General features: G+C 44.2%; 1 protein-coding gene across 6 annotated transcripts in view; it reads right to left on the reverse strand.

The window, feature by feature from the left end:
• Positions 1-19431, reverse strand: part of DHFR (dihydrofolate reductase) — a 36089-nt gene extending 16658 nt beyond the window's left edge. For 2 of the 6 annotated variants that reach the window (XR_002100451.1, XM_019532306.1), the window contains exons 1-4: positions 19281-19430; positions 19018-19067; positions 12339-12444; positions 7444-7570 (exon numbers count right to left, since the gene is read on the reverse strand). Coding sequence is in view for 5 of the 6 variants with exons in the window: in XM_019532306.1 (XP_019387851.1) it covers positions 7444-7570; positions 12339-12444; positions 19018-19067; positions 19281-19366 (369 nt within the window). In the remaining variant the exon portion in view is untranslated. Of the gene's footprint in view, positions 1-3265; positions 4469-4947; positions 5012-5237; positions 5391-7443; positions 7571-12338; positions 12445-19017; positions 19068-19280 lie in introns of those variants that run through there. The other 4 variants (XM_019532307.1, XM_019532305.1, XM_019532308.1 and 1 more) reach the window with 4 other exon arrangements.
• Positions 19432-19484: the final 53 nt, after the last annotated feature.

Raw genomic sequence — 19484 nt, forward strand, 5'->3', positions numbered from 1 at the left:
AGCTTCCTTTTACATTCTTATCTGAAAAGGCTGTTTTGTTTCTACAAATGATCTAAGTATCTTAACTAACATAAATATTATAGCACAGTAACATCTAATAAATTTGATTACATCAGTCACAACTATTACTATTTTAAGATAAAGCTATGATATAATGTATTTGGATTATTATGGTATATGCTTGCCTTATAATGTCTCTTTTCAGGCTTTGTGCTTTGTTTAATTTTATCTCATTACTAGCTTAGTTAGACATATGGATGTCTTCCTTTACTTTGATGACCAAGCTAGTCATCATCATATCCGCAAAGGTTCATGCTACAGCTATTCAGAATAGGCTTAGAGGCCTTCTGCTTAGCCACATTTCTGCAGCTTGGCCTAGGCTGCCTGAAAATGGCCATGGCTGGCAACAATCAGAATACGTGTTGGATATTTTACAGCGTGGGTAAAGGATTCTGGGTTCACATACCAGAGTGCTGAGGTGTGGGAGAGTCAGCATCCAACTTTAATAAAGAAACCTAGTGAATTCCTCAAAGGCCTTTATGCTTACAGGTCATTTTAGTAAGTAGCAACTCTATTAGAATTAAATCTCTTCAACCACAAGACTTTGTATTAACCAAACAGTTAAAGTTGCAAAATCATAGAATCATAGAAAATTAGGGTTGGAAGAGACCTCAAGAGGTCATCTAATCCAACCTTTCGCTCAAAGCAGGATCATTTCCATTTCCAACTAAATTATTCTGGCCAGGGCTTTGTTGAAGTGGGCCTTAAAAACCTCCAGTGAGGGTGATTTTACCACCTCTCTATGTAACTTGTTCCAGTGATTCACCACCCTCCTAGTGAGAGAGATTTTCCTAATATCCAACTTAATCTCCCTTTCTGCAACTTAAGACTATTGACTATTGCTCCTTGTTCTGTCATCTGCCCAGGCAGATAAAAACTAATGATTTAAAAAAAACAAAAACAGACTGAGATAATATATTCATGTAACCTCTTTAGAAAAGTTTTAGAAATAGGTCATGGACTATATTAGGGCTCCAATATTATGGAGTTCCCAGACGCTCCTCTATAGATTAGTAAAGATTAAAGAAAACCACTCTACCCAATGGAATGTAGTGCTCAGTCTAGAAGATCCCATTAAGCATCTCTGCGATGCTTAATTTCAGTTCCCAAACCGTGGATTTCTCTCCAGAGATAGGATCCTTGTTTACAGCAGTATATGAAGATGACAGGTAAGAGATCTCATACCCATCAGCCCTCTTGTCTCTCTGCAAGTTTGTATACACAGAGTCAATCCTTTACCTTTCTCTAAAAGTGCAAACTTTCAAGAAGTTAAATGATTAAAGGATATCAAACAAGAATTCACTTGCAGAAAACAATAATTAAATTGAGGCTTCCTGACCAGTGATTTAAATCAATTTGATTTAAATCAAATCCACCCTGCATCTGCCATCACTGAGAACAGTCTAGCTCCTTCCTCTTTGAAAACACCCTTCAGGTAGTTAAAGGTTGCTATCAAATCCCCACCTCAGCTTCTCCCCAGAAGTCATGTGCCCCAGCCCCGTAACCATTTCCACTGCCCTCCACTGGACTCTCTCCAATTTGTCCACATCCTTGCTGCAGTGTGGGGCCCAAAACGACACAGTACTCCAGCTGTGGCTTCACCAGTGCAGAACAGAAGGGAGTAATTACTTCTCTTGATCTGCTGGAAATGCTTCTACTAATACAGCTCAGCATGCTGTTAGCTGTCTTGGCAACAAGGGCACACTGTTGACTCCTTGTCGCAGGGCACTGAAGTGCCTGCTTCTAAAGGACAGGTGTGGGTTGCCGGGGCAACTGCAGTCGGTCAGCTGACCAGAAGGGGGCAGGGCCTGGCCTATATAAACAGCCCAGGCTGAGGCCATAGGCAGTTCCCCACTAACAACCATGGGAGAAGGAGCTCTGCTGGAGTAGGCAGCTTGATGGCCTGAATAGCTTCGGCTCGAGAATACTGGGAGGAGAAAGTCCTGGTAGGGATTTGGGGAAGATGAAGAGCATGAGGGTTTAGGGTTTATGTTTTGGCCAGGAGGCCTGAGTTTGAGTTAGGGCTGAACGGCCGATGGTTTTATTTACTGTTACACCGAAGGACTGGGTGAGGCTGTAGGGGTTGGAGGAGGCCTCATAGGAGCTCCCCAGTAGTGTGTGTGTGGGGGGGGTTCCCGGTGCCGGAGGTGGTGCTGTGTTTTGGGGTGTCTTGACCCCAGCCCAGTGTGGGCATTATTGGGAGAAGCCCAGTGGGGTGCAAGACCCAGAAAAGGGTCTGGAGACCAGGCACAGCTGAGGCTACCTGAGTCTCAATTGCGGGAATCGTGGGGCAAGGCCCCAGGGAGGGCGAGAGCTTATCGGGATAAGCCCCGGGGAGGGCGGTTGTACAGTATTGGGATAAGCCTTGGGGAGAGCTGCTAAGAAAAGACAATAGACGCAACAACGTCCGGGACAACTGACAGGCTTGGGGTGTGGTATTAGGGGTGGTAGGAGCCATGCATAGCCCTGTGGGGGGGAGTGCACAGAATTAGCGGTAGACGGGGTACCGGCGGGAGTATGCCAAGGGGGTACCGTGTCCAAGGGGGTAAAAGGCAGCCTCCCTTACAATACTTTCACTATCAAAGACGTGGCGGGCAAGATAACGAGGGTGCATGGACACCCACTTGACACGGTAGGGGGTACCAGGAGAGATCACGGGCACTCCTGGGTCCCCGCCCCGTGACACTCCTATTCAGCTTATTGTCCACTGTAACCTCCAGGTCCTTTTCTGCAGAGCTGCTGCTTAGCCAGTTGGTCCCAAGCCTGTAGCAATGCATGGAATTTTTCTGTCCAATGTGCAGGACTTCCTACATGTCCTTGTTGAACTTCATGAAATTTCTTATTGGCCCAATCCTCCAATTTGTCTAGGTTAATCTGAATCCTAGTCCTACTCCTAGGCTAGTAATCCCCCCATCTTGGTGTCATCTGTGAACTTGCTTAGGGTGCAGTCCATCCCATCTTCAGATCGTTAATGAAGATACTGAACAAAACCAGCCCCAGGACCAGCCCTTGGGACCTTCCACTTGATACTAACTGCTAACTAAACCTCAAACCATTGATCACTACCTGTTGAGCCTGATGATCCGGCCAGCTTTCTATCCACCTTACAGTCTAGTCATCTAACCCATACTTCCTTATAGAGCCACTTAAAGCACCAGAAGAAATGTCATGTGATGTCAGGGTTTGCTGCAGCCAGTCAAGCCAAAGCAATTCCCAACCAATGACACAATTATCTGACAAATCCATTACATGACTGACAGCGTTCAGAACCTGTCTGCAGAAGTTCAGGAAAGCAGTAAGAAACTTCAACCTAAGTGAATAATACTACATCTCAGCCTTCTGAACAACTTTTAACAATGATGCTGTATGAGTTGAAAAAAAGTCACATGCGAAGACATGTGTTTTGCTCTCCATTGATGATATGCGCTATAAGGGAAGCTTTCTATGACATGTTCCAGCACCCTGCTTTCGCAGGGGATTAGAATGGCAATATCAGATTAGTGTTTGCCATAAGACAAAGGTGAACAGACTTCTATAGAAGTACTTAATGGTGTGACAGCTTATTTCAGAGAATACTTGAAATGGAAGCCAGGCTCTAAGTTCTACATTCCATAGAGGTCAGTTTGGGGTACCAAAATCACCCTGTTCTCTATCATGTCAGTTTTTCCAATATTTCAGATCCTTAGAAATTAAGTGATGAAAAGGAGTGAAGTGATGACACAGTAAGTTGAAATTTTAGTGGATAAACAGAAAAGCTTCCTGCCAATATCTCAGGAAGCAATGAGCCTGCTAAACAATACTTTGGAAGCAGTGGCCCCTAAGGCTATCTGAGGAAACATGTCATAAGAACTGCAAAGTAGAAAAATGAAGCTTCCATTTCTCTGGAAAAATCTGGTCATAAATTACTTATGGGTGATGTGAATCTTGCCTGCAGAAGGAATCTGGCCAAGTTGATGCATGGGTCATATGCAGATCCTTGAAGACTCTTCCCTGATCCTGAAGAACTCTTCTGAGTTAGTGTCTGAATATATAAGATTTTTGTTTTGAGGCACTACTATAGAGAAAAGGAGCAAACCAGAACGCTTCAGACAATATTTCCTTGAGTCACCTGTGTTTTTAAGTCAAATTGGTCACCTGGTAGCTCCTAACTCTGCTCCACTCTGCCTGCATACCTTGTTTCCATTAAGAGGACAGAAACAATTGTAATTAATGAGCTCATATAAATGTTCCTGTATCAAGAATGGTAGAAAAGAGTTGAATTTAGGATGGACCAGATGAAGGCAGGGGTCCACTGTAAAAAGGCAATACAATACCTGCTCTCTCCAGCACCTTCCAGCAGCTTTATTTCTAAGACATGGTGCCTCCTGAACACTTCCATCTCATCAAAGGTATGGTGACTCCATGCTGCCTCCAACACAACCGCTTGTTTAATGAATACAAGCTGGCCTTACATCTTTCTTATACAGAGTAAGATCAGAATAAAGCCTTAAAAAGCCAATGCCTACTATTACTGAATAAAATGATTCATTTCAATTATCAGGAGATATTTTTCTACCCACGCATTTCTACATGATATCATGGTAATCTTCCAGCAATCCTTATCACTTAGTACAGAACATCCCTGATAGAAACACTAAAATATCTGCAGTTTTGATTGAGGTGTTCAGTTTCCATCAAACCCTTCTAATTAAGATCATAATGCTGGTTTAAATCCACAAAACTGTATAAAACTGTCACATTTCCCTCAGTAAGTTACAAGATTTCTCTGGTTTGATTAGACACTTGAAATAGTGGAAACAGTTCACAAATTTAAAATCAGGTTATACTGATCAGCACAGCAACATGCTGTGCAGCTACTCTTGATCAAGACTGCCAATTATATCAAACCAGCAATTTATAATTTTTCTTAATACTGGTGCAGGTGTACTGTGATCCTAGGAGGTATTCTTTTCTGTAAGACAGAAAAGACATTATACAAGACATAAGAGACTACATGACTACATAAGGCTCAGAATTAACTGTAAGAGGAGGCAGTAGAGAAATGCACTTTTTGAACCAGTGGATGTGTATCATGGTGCAAGGAGTTGCTCCTTCTTAGGCTGCCTACCTGAATTGTAGCTAGAATCCAAGTCTACTCTTATGTTCTAATTGTTTAATGAAGTCAAACCTAGAGAGAATTCACCTCCAAAAATTAGGCATCTACTTCAATCCAAAATGACAGCAGCTGAATTAAATGATAGGAAACAAAGGGCACCTAGTTTATTTCTACACTTTATAATAGCAGTTCATTATACATTGGATAGATTTGGGCATAAAACTGGGAAATCAACCTAAGGGAAAAAAGCATCATGTAACTGTAAGATTAAAAATAAGGATAATTAAATATGATGAATGAAAATATTGTTTAAAACTATTTTATGCTTTTCTTATAACTTTAAAGACAAGTCAAAAAAGTACTTTTCCTATGCTACAGCAAAACGAAACATGAAGCTGTCTTCTTTGTAAGGCGCACACGTACTGCAGTAGACAGAATATAATTCTGAGTTGTAGAAATAATTTCCTACACAAAGGTCACATCTACACATCACCATATATTGCCATATGACATGCTATGGTGATGTAGGGATCATGTGAGTCTATACATGACCAGCAGCTACTTCACCAGTGGCACAGTCCCCCATTTTAGCATGCTGCTTTGGCAAAGCAGCAGCTAAAATTAACTGTACACCACACATAAAGAGCAGTATGGGTGGTTACTACACTACAAAAGGATGAACTAAAGCATAGTGCAGTAACAATGTCGCCATATGCATAGATGTGCCCAAAATTTTTAGCAAACTAAATCTACTACTCAGGGCACAGGGTGGTGGGAATGGCAGGATCGGGGCAACTGCAATGGAGATAACGCAAGTGGTGGTGGGACCAGTGGCTGCCAGGCGAGTGAGGCTGTGTCTGCATAGCCCTTGCTTATCCTCCAGTCACCAATGGCTATGTCCGTCAAAGCCCAGGGGCCCTGGATTCTGCAACAGGCTACACTCTCCATTTCTAATAGCCAGCCAGGCTGGATGAAGCAGCACTGGGGGGTGGATCCAGTGCATGGGCAATATGTTTGACACCTCTGGACAAAAGGGATAGTTTCAAGCTCCATCCCTTTAACTGCTGAAAAGGAAAAGAAACTCTCTCTTCCACAGTTAAAAGCCTCCTAACTGATTTATTAGGAATTAGTCTCTATAGCTGTCAAGTCTTATGGAGAAGACAGGGTAAATATACACCTTATAGACTAACTAAATAAGATGCATACAGTTTTATGAAGTCCATATTACAATTCATACCAATTAGTTATAATGATTCAAATTAACTCACTGGATTATTTAAATAGAATTTCTACTGTGACCTCAAACAGCAGAACAGACTCTCACAAGATCTGGCAGTAGCGGATGGATGATGAATGTCCGGAGTATAGATAAGTGCTGGCTATGGGGGAATAAGCTGGGCACAGCTAGGTTTCTAAAAGAGTGTTCTAAGGAAAGTGCAAATAACTGGGACAAAGCTTTTCTGAGAAACTGGAGAAAGATGCTTGGAGGGGAGGTCACTTGGGGTCTGTCCAGTAGGTGGAAGAAGACTTGATGGTTTCAGATAGAAACATCTGCTGGGGATCTCTCTGTTGGCTGGGTCCCTGACTGGGGTGTGGACACAGCTTCCAGCTGTACAAGGGTCAGGAAGCTGCAGTCACGCTGCTGTCATTTCTGTGCTGTGGTTGGGAGGCAGGGAAGGGAGGGAAGAGTGAAAAATAGCATCAGGGTGGAAAAAGTTTCCAGCTACCTGGCCCCAGTGCAGCTCCCAACCAGGAGGGAAGAGTGAAAAATAGCATCAGGGTGGAAAAAGATTTCAGCTGCCTGGCCCCAGTGCAGCTCCCAACCAGCTGGAAGCTGTGCCCATGCTGCAACTGGGGAAAGGCTAGGGGACAGGGGACAAGAAGCAGCAGCAAGAAGGGCACAGCTGGAAGTTGCCCAGCCCCATCTAGTTCCTTGCTGCTTGCTTAGCTCTGGTGCAGGCATACATAAACAAAGCCCTTGGGCTCTGCAGACCAGATTCAGTGGCTCTGCAGGCTGGATGCTGCCAACCCCTGCCTTGGAGTCAATGCATTATGAGTTTAGAGATGTTTTGGTGGGTCATTTGGAGAGATTCCTTAAATTCACCAATTAAATTTTACACTCTGTAAAGCCTATAGCTAAAACCATAGGAACTTTGCAGATTTATACAAGGCAATCTGATTCTAATCTTCATTATGCAAAGATTTCAAGCCTTTTAAACTATCCAGCTGGGGCCCCCTCATTGTCATAATACTCTTATAAGAACGTTCATTTGATGTTCAAACTGTACCTTGTAAACTGAACTGCCTCCAACTATCCAAACCAAGTCTATCTTATTTTTTAGCTCTGGAGAATCCAGAAGAACTAAAGCATCATCCAAGCTTCTGGCAAGATGGTGTGCTCCTTTTGGGACTTCCCTAGAAAGACAAAATGTCCTTGCTTAACAGTGATAAAGACTATTCATCATGACAGACAATGTAAATTACAAAAAACCAAAAGTATCTACCTAATTATTCCTCATAAACATGAACAAATATATTTTGTCTTTAATACAATCTTTAGGAAGAAGTTAAATTTATGTTAAAATAGTATCAGCTAAACTTCTCCACCAATGTGGCACAGGATTACCTAACAAAAAGCTGATTTGTAATACAAATACATTTAATTGAATTATAAAGTCTGGCTCGTAAATTTTGTATTGGATATTTGCTTAAGCAAATACGTGGTATTTGGATTGCTAAATCTAATTAAAACTACCAAGTTTCTACTAAACCTGATACCTACTACAATAATACTTTTGGCAATGAAGCTAGTCATAAAGCTCCAACCCCCCGCCCCAAACACAATATCTGTTAAGTACCTCATAGAGACAACAAATTCAAATTACTTTAATCTTTTAGCCTCCTCAAGGATAACAATACTAATTAGATGTCCAATTTTTTCCAGCAGAATTGAAATAGCGCTCAATTAATTCAGCTTTAAAAAAGTACTTTAAATTCTGCAGTGTTTTGTTAATGTACAAAACTCTATTAACTTAAATGAGGGTTGCACATACACTTACAAATCATATTCCTTGCCTTAAGAAAAACATGTAACAAAAAATATTGTAAATTTTCTCCAGTAATGTTTTTCACTAGTTTTATGTGCATTAGCAATAAAATAATTTCTCCAAAGCATTATGCATAACACAGTAGGGATTTAAAAAAAAAGGTCTTATCTAGATAATTGTTTTATAGTTGTCTGGCCACAGTCTTGCTTTGACTGAAGTCAATGGAGAAATTACTATTTTAAGAGCTAAATTAGGTTCTCTCTGTGCAGAGGAACAGTTTGGTATATAGCAGTGAAGATACAAAACTTCTTGAGGAAGGTAGAACAGTGGTCAATAGCTGCAATTTGTAAATGCTGTTAGTTTTAAAGCATGGGTGACTCTGCACTACCTAGACCTGGATGATCCAGGGTAGTGTAGTTATAATTAAATGAAAATGATTTCTCCTTGTTGCTATTTTTTAACACTTGCAGATTTTCATTACACAATACAGGCATACCTCGGAGATATTGCTGGTTCGGTTCCAGACCACCGCAATAAAGCGAATATCGCAATAAAGCGAGTCACACGAATTTTTTGGTTTCCCAGTGCATATAAAAGTTATGTTTACGCTATACTGTAGTCTATTAAGTGTGCAATAGCATTATGTCTAAAAAAAAGTACATACCTTAATTAAAAAATACTTTATTGCTAAAAAATGCAAAGTGAGCAAATGCTGTTGGAAAAATGGCGCCGATAGACTCACTCAACGCAGGGTTGCCACAAACCTTCAATTTGTAAAAAATGCAATATCTGCGAAGCGCAATAAAGTGAAGCGCAATAAAATGAGGTATGCCTGTATCTTCTATCAAATGTGGCTCACTATCTTCAGTTATTTAACAATTCTGATCAAATAAGATTTCTGACTCCACTCTCTGTTCACGTTCATTAGGAAAAAAATTAACCAACAAAAATGGAAAACAAAAAACCTCAATAAATAGTCTTTGCACAGGAAAACCTAACAGAATGGAGCACAGCTTTAGCATCTGCAAAATTAAATTATGTCAACTAACAAATGAAAAATAAACAAACAGTCTCATCATCACTTTAGGAAAAGCACTGACCTGAATTACATATTGTTTAATGAGATGCCTTTTCCCTTTGTTTTGGCTTGAGTTTGCTTTTAACAAGTAGAAGAACATTATTGAAAGTCTTTGGTCACATTAGTTTGCAAAGGGAGAAGCCAGTAGAATAATGCAAAATTAAGATGTGGAGACAGTTTTGAGTTCTCCAGACTGCAACATACTTACATAGCATACACCAGTGATTCTCAGCCATGGTGTTATGGCTCCCTATGGTGGGCTTTGAGTTTTTGCTGCAGAAGTGCTCTTTTATTTTTCCATACTCTAAAAATAAGTGACAGCTAAGAGCTTTGGTATTTTCCAAGGGGTGCCTTTGGGCCACATGAAGGGTGCTTTAAGCCTAAAAACATTGAGAACCTCTGGTATACATGCACATACCTTAGGATTTTAGCTGCTTTTGTTTAAAGAGAGTTGCTTGTGACTAGAGAGGGTGGTAGGTGAAGAGAAGAACTGGAGTTCTGGCATTTTTTTTTCTTTTTTACCAATACATAAAGAAAGCCAAAGAGATAAACAACTAAAACCAAGCTGCATAGAAAGGGAATGGACATACATACACTTGTAGCTTCAAAAACGGAGGGGGAACTGCTGCTGGAGGGCATGCAGCAGCTATTATGCTGTAACTGTTAGGTGTGCATGAACCTGTAGTGATGCAAGTAAGCTACATCACTACAACTTTAAACCTGGAGGACACAGGGTTAATGTTGGAGCAGTTTTGCTATACTTGTATTACTACAGGTTACTGCACACTTAAGTGTAACAGCTGCTAGTGTTTCTGAGCAGGTCTTGCACCCTTTCTGAAGGGGCAGGGATGAGGTACAGGGGTAGATATGTCCATACTCAAAGGCACTTAAATGCAAGGAATGGGGGGACTACCGCAAGACTAAAATGGTTGGGATGTAGATTTTTCCTTTATATGCTTTTAAACAGAATACAAGAATGCGCACAGGAAGAATGCTGGATTGGTAGCCCTGCAGGGAAAGGTTTCAGTTATCAGCGTAACAGGTGCAGAGTGCCCTGACAACAGAGTTCTGAATGGAGAAGCCCTAGGGGACAGAAGTTTTCAGGCTCTGACCTGGGTCATAATTTGCCAATTAACTACAATGAACATATTTATGAATGAGAAAGAGAGAGAAATGGGAGGCCAACTCCCTGAGAACTGGGCTAAAACCATAAACTTGTTTAGCCTGGGCTCTCAACAGCCCCCAGGCCTACAACACTTGTTGGTACTGATCCTGCAGGGAACTGCATGTGGCTGGACTGTTGAACCCCTATTGATAGGGACCTACTTAAATTGAGGAGGCAGGCAAATTTTGCAGACATATCACAGGACTGGCCGCCATTTTCACAAGCTTAATCACAGTGGGGCTTCCATGCCTCTGATTGTCCAAAGGGCCCCAGTGGCCCCACCTCTAGCCACTGGTTGGGTGAGAGGGCTGTCTGTCATGTGGTCCCGCCCCACACCACTGATTAGCCAAGAGGGCTGTCTGTTGTGTGGCTCCACCCTTCACCACTGTTTGGTGGAGGGGGTGGGGTTGCATGACAGACAGCCCTCTCAGCCAATCAGCAGCGATGAGGGAAGGCAGCAGCCTCCATCTAGTTTGCTCCCCGTTGTGCCAACAGAGGCTCCCCCTTGATGGGTTGTGTAGCTGGGCTGCAGCAGCCATAAGGACTGCTGGCTCCCACTGGGGAGCCAGCATTTTAATTTTCAGTAAGGTTTCTTTTTGTTTTTTTAAATTTCCGTGAAGTTGTGAATTGAGTAGGTTGCTAAATATAGATTGTCAAGGGCTTCAGGGGACCACCACAACAGTGCTATATATAGTCTTCTTGTGTATCTCACATTTCAGGATGGGATCAATTCTGTAAGTACCCAGGCTGGATTTGAAAGCATGGATGTGAAAACCTTTCCTATCCTCATAACCAATCCAGATCTCATTATCTCCAAGACTCATAGGCAACTGAACTGAAGTACGATTCCCTATCTTGTGGAAATAACTCTGTCTCTTTTTATACAAAGTAGCATTATGGACAAACTATGCTCTGCTCCAACAAGTATCAATTAGGACAATGATGTACAGGAAAAGCTTTATTATCTGGCACCCATGGGGAATGGGGGGTGCCAGATAAAAATATGCTGGTTAATGGAGGCCCAAACAGGAGAGGCAGGAAGGTGGGCCCTGCGCAGCCTGCTATGCCCCAGGCTGTGGGGTCTTGATAGCACAGGCTACTTTGCCCCAGGCCATGGCAGCTCAGAGAAACTGGAAGTGTCATGGTGGGAATATGGAAAATAACCAGCCACAGAGGCAGAGGCAGAAAGCTGAATGAAACAAAAGGGCAAGAGTCTACCAAAAAGAACCCAAAGACTAGGGAGCAAAAACAACAGCAAAGCTTTCAAACTTTTTGCTAATGATGTACTATTCCATTCTCACTCGACCCATGTCTGAAGCCCAATTATTCCACACCAAGGTACTTCAACCTGTAGACACACAAAGCTAGGAGGACCTTTCAGGTACTGATAGTTTCAAGGATGAAGAAAACAAGCGACAGAACACATGACTGGCAGGAACTCCACAGAAACTGTTTTAAATATACACTGGAGGTGAAAAGTACTGCCTTTATTGCTTTATCTGGCTATTACTCTTTTGTCTGAGAAAGTGCTCACCATAAGTGGTGTGCCTTTCAAATATACAGGATGGAACAGTCTGCTCTAAGTTGCTAACAGTTTAAGACTGAACAGAGAGCAAGAGGCAAAAAAAAGAAAACAACAATGATTTTCAGTACAAAAATCAACAAGATCCACAACAAGCAGCACAGTAGATGTGGATTTTTTGAGTGGTTTAGTATGGGACACTTGTTAAAAAAGTGTTATTCTGCACCTGCATCTATGCTATTTAGAAATCTACTTCACACTTACATTATTCCAAACTTGAACTATAAAATGCAATTGTGCCAAACAAACAATAAACAATCATCAGTGTATAATGTTTGCAAATTACTTACAAGACCAAAGTCAGGACTTACGCAAGTTCTCTGCTGAGCACTATGTTAATTCTATCTTTTAAAGGACGATTCTTCTCAGGAATAGAGAACCAGGTCTTCTTACCCATTATCAACACATTTTGTTTACCTGGGTATAATATATAGAGGTTCTTTTTAGAAAATATCTTCAACGTAGTACAGAAATAGCTGTAGTGGTTTAGCGACATCTGGTGGATTTCATCCCCCACCCCCTTTGATTCTGTTTAAAATGTTAAACTGTTGATTCAAGTTTTAAACAATAGCAAATAATTGTAAATAAAAGACCAAATGTAGACTCTGATCCTGGGATTGTATACAATGACATGAACAGACACAAGCATTTGCAGGACCAGGGCCTACATATGCATTTTTACACCAAATAAAACCATGCTTAAACAAGAACTTACAATTAACAAAGTCCTAAATATGACTTACTAAAACTGCCCAGTTTAAACAATGTGGCTATAACAGCTAACTCAAATATGCATTTAAGGTATATTTCTCTGCACGTCCTGAAAGCCATGCAACATATATCATAATTTCATAGTTGGTAGCGTTGGAAGAGACCTAAACAGATCATCTAGTCTGAACCCCTGCCATGGGCAGGAAAGAATGCTGGGGTCTAAGGACCCCGGCTAGGTGTCTATCTAGCCTCCTTTTAAAGACCCCCAGGGTAGAAGTGAGCACCACTCCCCTTGGAAACTGGTTCCAGATCCTAGCCACCCTGACAGCGAAGTAGTGCCTCCTGATATCTAGCCTGAATCTACTCTCAGTCAACTGATGGCCATTATTCCTTGTTACTCCCGGTAGTGCTCAGGGGAACAGGGACTCTCCCATTGCCTGCTGGTCCCCCTTGGTCAGTTTGTAGATGGCCACTAGATCCCCTCTCAGCCTTCTCTTGTGGAGGCTGAACAGGTTCAGGTCCCATAACCTCTCCTCGTAGGGCCTGCCCTGCTGCCCCCCGATCATGCAAGTGACCCTCCTCTGGACCCTCTCCATGTTGCCCACATCCCTCCTGAAGTGCGGCGCCCAGAACTGGATGCAGTACTCCAACTGCGGCCTAACCAATGTCACATAGAGGGGGAGGATCACCTCCTTGGACTTGCTTGTGATGCATCCGTGGATGCATGAAAAGGTGCGGTTAGCCTTCCTAACTGCATCCCCATATTGGCGGCCCATGTTCATCTTGGAGTCTGTAATGACTCCAAGATCCTTTTCTGCCTCTTTGCTGATGAGAAGGGAGTTACCCTGTCCGTAGGTATGCTGCTGGTTCTTTCTCCCTACGTGCAGTACCTCACACTTGTCAGTATTCAAACCCATCCTATTCTCATCCGCCCACCCCTGTAACCTGTCCAGATCCAATTGCAGCCTGTCCCTCCCTTTTAGCATGCCCACTTCTCCCCACATCCTAGTGTCATCTGCGAATTTGAACAAGGTGCTTTTCACCCCCTCGTCCAAGTCGCTTATGAAGATGTTGAACAGTGCAGGCCCGAGGACCAAGCCCTGAGGGACCTCACTGCCCACAAAGCTGTTCTTAGATGCTTCATAAACTTTGTGTTGGACCTCTCCACAGGACAAATTCCTTCACTGGTGTTAGCGTTCTTAATTGAAAAACTTAAGAGTGGCATTTTTTCCTAACTTTATGACAGGCAACTCTGAAGAAATGTTTCACAAAGGGGTCGAGGTCATTAGGGTTTGCTTTGAATGTGGCATGATTTCACCTGTACTGTACCAAGTGAAACATTACTTAAACAGAGTTCTGGTGGAAGATAGCAGTGTAACAGCCTAAATTCATTTTATTGTCCCCTCTCTGAATTCTACTTCAAGCATTACTAACATGCTTAAGCACTTCCAAGTAGCTCTTCAAGGTAAGGGATTGTAAGGCAAGGTAAGGTAAGGTAATCTTACTCTAATCATATTGTCACTCAACATACTGCAAATCCAGTAGCACTACTGAACTTGCCTCATTTGAACAGATGTAAGAGGAGTAATAGAGATTTCTGGTCATTTGATGGACAGAGTCCAGAATTTTATTCAGTATAAGATCAGGATGGATTCCAACATAGAAGAATCATAAAGTCTAGTCATGGTTTATGTTAGGGTGACTGTATTTGGATCTTAGGGAGCACTGAATTTGCAGCTGAATAAATACTTTACTCTGTGTCTCAGCAAAGCGGCTGACCACAAGGCAGAATGATATATTAGAAGTAACATTGCAAGACGCTTAGACAAGCAGTTTCCTAACATGTGGTAGTGTGTAGGATATATGATTCCTTGTTTAAAAGGAGAACAAGGTACAGCCCGCCAGCTATCGTCAGGAGATAAAACAGAAGCAAGACCTTGGAGATGGTGCTGAAATCAGCAAGAAATGGCAAGTGACCAGGAGAAGCATGGTTCACAGTCCTAAGCATGCGTTCATAGCAAAAAGACATGTAAATGAATGAAATACATAGGTAATCCTATGCTAATGAAGTAAACAGTAAACAGAGGCAGAGCTTGAGATAGGAGAAGATATGGGTGGAACAAATGTTAATGAGCATGAACCAAGGTGTATAAAATGTGAAAAGAACTAATGTTCACTGCTGGTCCCCGCTTTGGTTTTTTGGGAGCTCGCCAAAAGTGGTCTCCATTCTGAATAAAGCTGTTGCGAGCAATGTGTGCGGGTTTTTGCTCCCTGAGCAACTGGATCCAAGGGCAATTGGATCGTTGTCTCCCTAGTCATTGGGTGCTGCATGGAGTTGGGGTCTAACAGTTTAATTAGTATTAGTCACTATTTTCCTTCCATTTATCAGAGGTTCCAGCATGGGTAACTGGTGCTGCCTTAGGTTGGGGGGCGGGCATGACCAGTCCTGCCAACCCAGGGGAGGAGGTCACCCATAGCCGATCTCGCTGCCCGGGGGGGGTGGTACTTCTGGGAGTGGCTGCATCAATCGTCTGGCACTTGCAGAGGAGGCACCGGTGCTCCTGCCTGCCTCACCTGCCCATCACCTAAGCAGTGAGCGCAGCCGGTCAGGAGGTCCACTGGCACTCTCAGGGGGTGCATGTGCGCCACCTATGCATTCCCACTAGATTTTGGTTTTGGTTACTCCATGAAGTACTGGAAGCCTGTACTGGAGACCAGGTTGTTCTTCATATTGGGCACAACCAGCACAAGAAAGACTCTGCATGTTCCTACTCAGACGGTTCTTGTTACTGGATTGTACAGTAAGCCCCACTGCATAACATTCTGTGGGTTGTCTTGAGAAGTGAGAAAGAAACTGTTATAACAAATGGAACCAAATAAGTCCAGAACAGGTGGGCAATTATTTGGGCCTGCGGGCCTCATAGGCAGTTCTGGAGAGTTGCCATGGACTGGTCAGCACCCCACTCCCCCTGCAACAACCTGGAGTCCATGAGCCCTGCAGCTCCTCCCCACCACCCCCAACAGTACATAGCCCCAGCCCTGACCTCAGCCCACTCTGCATCTGTTCCATACTCGTCCTGGCTAAAGCAGAACAGCCAGAACCCATGTATATAGTCTTGACCCACCTTGTGCCTGCTCCGGACTGTCCACTGTTGTATATGAATCTTGTAGGGCTAAAAGCAAAGCTTTGTAATGCTAAAAGTGAGGCCATTTCTTTGTCCTTTCGCCTCTATTTCATAAAAGTGGACACAGCACTTACAAGACGGCTGAGAGTGAAGAGGGGTACTGGTACTGTGTGAGGGTTACTGATAAGATATGAAGCCAGCTGAATCCAGTCAACCAGGGAGTCTCGTCAACAGGGAAACCTTGAAAGTCAGGCATGGGTTGTGTTTGTAAGATAAAGAAACATCTCGAGACAAAAATATATGAGGCATATAATTCACAAGAGTTAAACTTTGGTGTTCATGCTCACAGTGCCGCTTGATAGGATAGAATAGTGATTTAGTTAATAGATGATTGGATATTTTTATGAGCACGAGCTAATCACGAACTAATGCCACTTTGCAAAGTATAAAAAAGTATGATAACTAGTAGGCGGGGTCCCTCTCCCAAAGAGGCACCTTGCTCAAGCGAATAAAGATTCTGTATTTAATTTTGGATACTTGCTCTGCGTGATTATTGCCCCAGCCTAAAGCAAACTGCACGTGGCTTTACGAGTGTAATTCGTAACACCATCCATGCTGAGCAGTGGCAGTGGTCAGGCAGAAGCTGCTGTACAGCATGGGGGAAACGCAGCCCCTTCCTTCACTGATGCTGGGTCATTCTTGCTGCAGCTGTCCAGAGCCTGCGCCTGAGCTGCCCTGCAGCTCCTCTCTGCAGCTATTGCTACTTCTGCACCACCCAGCAAGGCAGCACTGGCAGTGCAGAGGCGCCACAGGGCAGCATGGGTACAGGCTCTAGTGGCTGCAACAAGAAGGGCCCAGTAGCGGCTGCTTTTCCCTTGAGCTGAGCTGCAGCTTCTGCCTGGCCACCACTGCTGCTGCTGCTGTTTAGTGTGGGTGGGCAAGTCTGGAGCAGGTGCGGGGCAGGCGGTGGTCAGGGTTGTGCGCATGGGTTCCAGCTGGTCTGCTCTGCGTGGGTGAGCCTGGAGTGGGTGCAGGGTAGGCTGGAGTCAGGGCTGTGCATGTGGGTCCCCATCAGTACCAGGGGACTGGGGCCAGTGGTGGCAGCAACCAGAAGGAGCTGCTACTGCTGCCTGGGCTGTCTAGAAAGATAGTCCAGATGTGGAGCTTCTCCAGACCCACCGCATGCCCGAGGGCTGGTGGGATGTGCCACGGACCAGATGGCACCTGGGCCAGGCTGGACCAAGGGACCTACAGCAGTTCGGGCAAAGTTCCTCTGTGGGCCAGATCCAGCTCACAGCCCATATGGTTTAGAATCTCTCTCTTCAGGTATTCTCTTTTTAACCCTTGCTGTTGGCTGCTTTAAGCTACGTTGCTGCTGAAACACACAGTATTTCCATATACAACATGAGACAAACACCATAGTTTTGTGTACTATAAAATCCAAACTCTAGGACAGTCTGTAAAGAAAATGTTCATAAACATTAAGCCCAAACTAGAGGCATAATTAGATCTTCAAATATATGTCGAGTGCATTCTAATATATGCATGTATGATAAATGTGTAGCACAAAACCTGTTATCCCAGTATTTCAGAACTTACTGCTCATCTATTTACACTTCATGTAAGGGAGCATCATCAACTGCCTTTTACAGATGGAGGAGTAGGCAGAGAAATAAGAAACAGAGGTTGAATAACTTGCCTAATGCAACAGAAACCAGTGGGGATAAGGAGAAAGAGGAGCTACTTGTCTACTCTCTTGATCCTGCGGAACCTGACGATGGCTCCTGCCTGCTTCCTTTACACCAGCTGTAGTGGTCCCAAAGGAACCAATGGGGAGAATAAGCACTTGCTTTCCTAGATGGCATGCCCCACTCCACCCTCACTTAAATCTCCAGGTGCCAGCTCCACAACACTGAGAGGGCAGCTTCAGTGTGAAATCATGATTCTTTTACATATGAGACATTCGGTAATATTTAAAATCAACCAGCTTTTGAAAATAAATTATTTCACTATGAATTTATGATCTGCGAACCACCAGAATGCGGGAAACGAGTTTTCTGCTGGAAACAAACATTCCTAGGAAGCCACTGGGAATTTGTCTGCTGGAGTCTCACAAAACCAACTAAGTCCCTTTTTCAAACCAAAAAATTTGCTGTTTTCATCTTAACAGAAACCCAGCAGAACCCCCTTCCCACCCAGTTTAGACCTCCTGTTGTTATTTAGTGTATTCATTTATTAGAAAAATCCAGCTGCACAATGCTAGGAGCAGCTCCTTATTGGAGCCTCTGCCATATCCAAGCTGCTTTCTGGGGACAGTTGTCTTTTACAATGTAATTCTTAATATGTCAGAATGGTTCCTCTGCCCACCTTTGACTCCCACCTTTACTTTCTTCTGCTTTACGATCTATTGCAGTGGCTTCCTTCCCTACTGTCATCCTCACTCTGCCTGGTCAGACAAGGACCTGAACACTTCATTGATGGGTCTGATAGTTGCACAAGGCTAATAAGGCCCAATCTGTCCCTGGTACAGATGCTTTGGGTCAAATAGAAGTGTAAGCATAGCGTACAAGCATAGCCAAGCAGGCAGACAGTTAAGCATGAATTCAAGGGGCACATAAATTAAATTAGGCTGATTGGCAATGAATGAAGCAACTCTTCAGTCTATGCTGAGTTACCTATTCTGCCAACTTAACAAAAATTTCAGGCAGATTCACTACAGATTCAATAGCTAGGACAGAATATCCACTTATTTGCTGCCCTCTCCCCCAACAGACTTACCAGCTTCATGCAGGTCTCCAAGCTGCCAGGCAGGCTGTGCTCCTCACTATACACACACACACACGCGTCAATGTCACACACATACACACATGCAGCTAAGCAAATGATGCATTTCGGAACCTACCAAAGTAGGAACCTACCAAATTTGGGGCAGCTTTGTGTGTGAATGTGTGTGTGCATGACACTAAATATACACACGCACTGTATGTGTGTGTGACTAGATATATGTGTGTATGTATGTGTGCCTGTATGTACACACTTGGATCACACGCACACGCACACCCAGTGACACACGTATCCCTCCCCCGCAAGCCCATCCATCCGTCCAAGCCTGCGAGGCAGGTGCAGGCAGGGGGCAGGGCCGGGCGGGCGGTACCTGGCACGGAGGGCGTGGTGGTCATCCGCTGGAAGTACTTGAACTCGTTCCTGAAACAGAGGAAGAGGCGGTCGCGCTGCACGGGGGCGGGTGATGCCCGAGGGCCCCCCCCCACAGCAGCGCGCGGTGTCCAGTGTCCGCCCCGCCCCGCCCCTACCCGGTGCCCGCCGGCCGCACGGGAGACCGCGGCGGGGACTGCAGCTCCCGGCATGCAGCACGGCCCGGTCGGGACCCGTAGCTCACGGGTCGTGGAAGGGGCGTACCGGAGCGGCGGCCACGGCAGGGTCCCGTTCTTGCCGATGCCCATGTTCTGGCTCACAGCCGCTATGGCGTTTAAGGAGCTGACCATGGTTGAGCAACTCCGACCCGTCCCACCCCGCTCCGCCGCCGGACTTTGGAGTTGGCGCCCAGTCCCCACCTACCGCGCTGCGCATGCGCGGAGCCGGCCCCCGCCCCCCCGGCCCGGC

The sequence above is a fragment of the Crocodylus porosus genome, unplaced genomic scaffold, assembly GCF_001723895.1.
Source record: "Crocodylus porosus isolate Cpor-Errol unplaced genomic scaffold, CroPor_comp1, whole genome shotgun sequence".
NCBI classification, from domain to species: Eukaryota; Metazoa; Chordata; order Crocodylia; family Crocodylidae; genus Crocodylus; species Crocodylus porosus.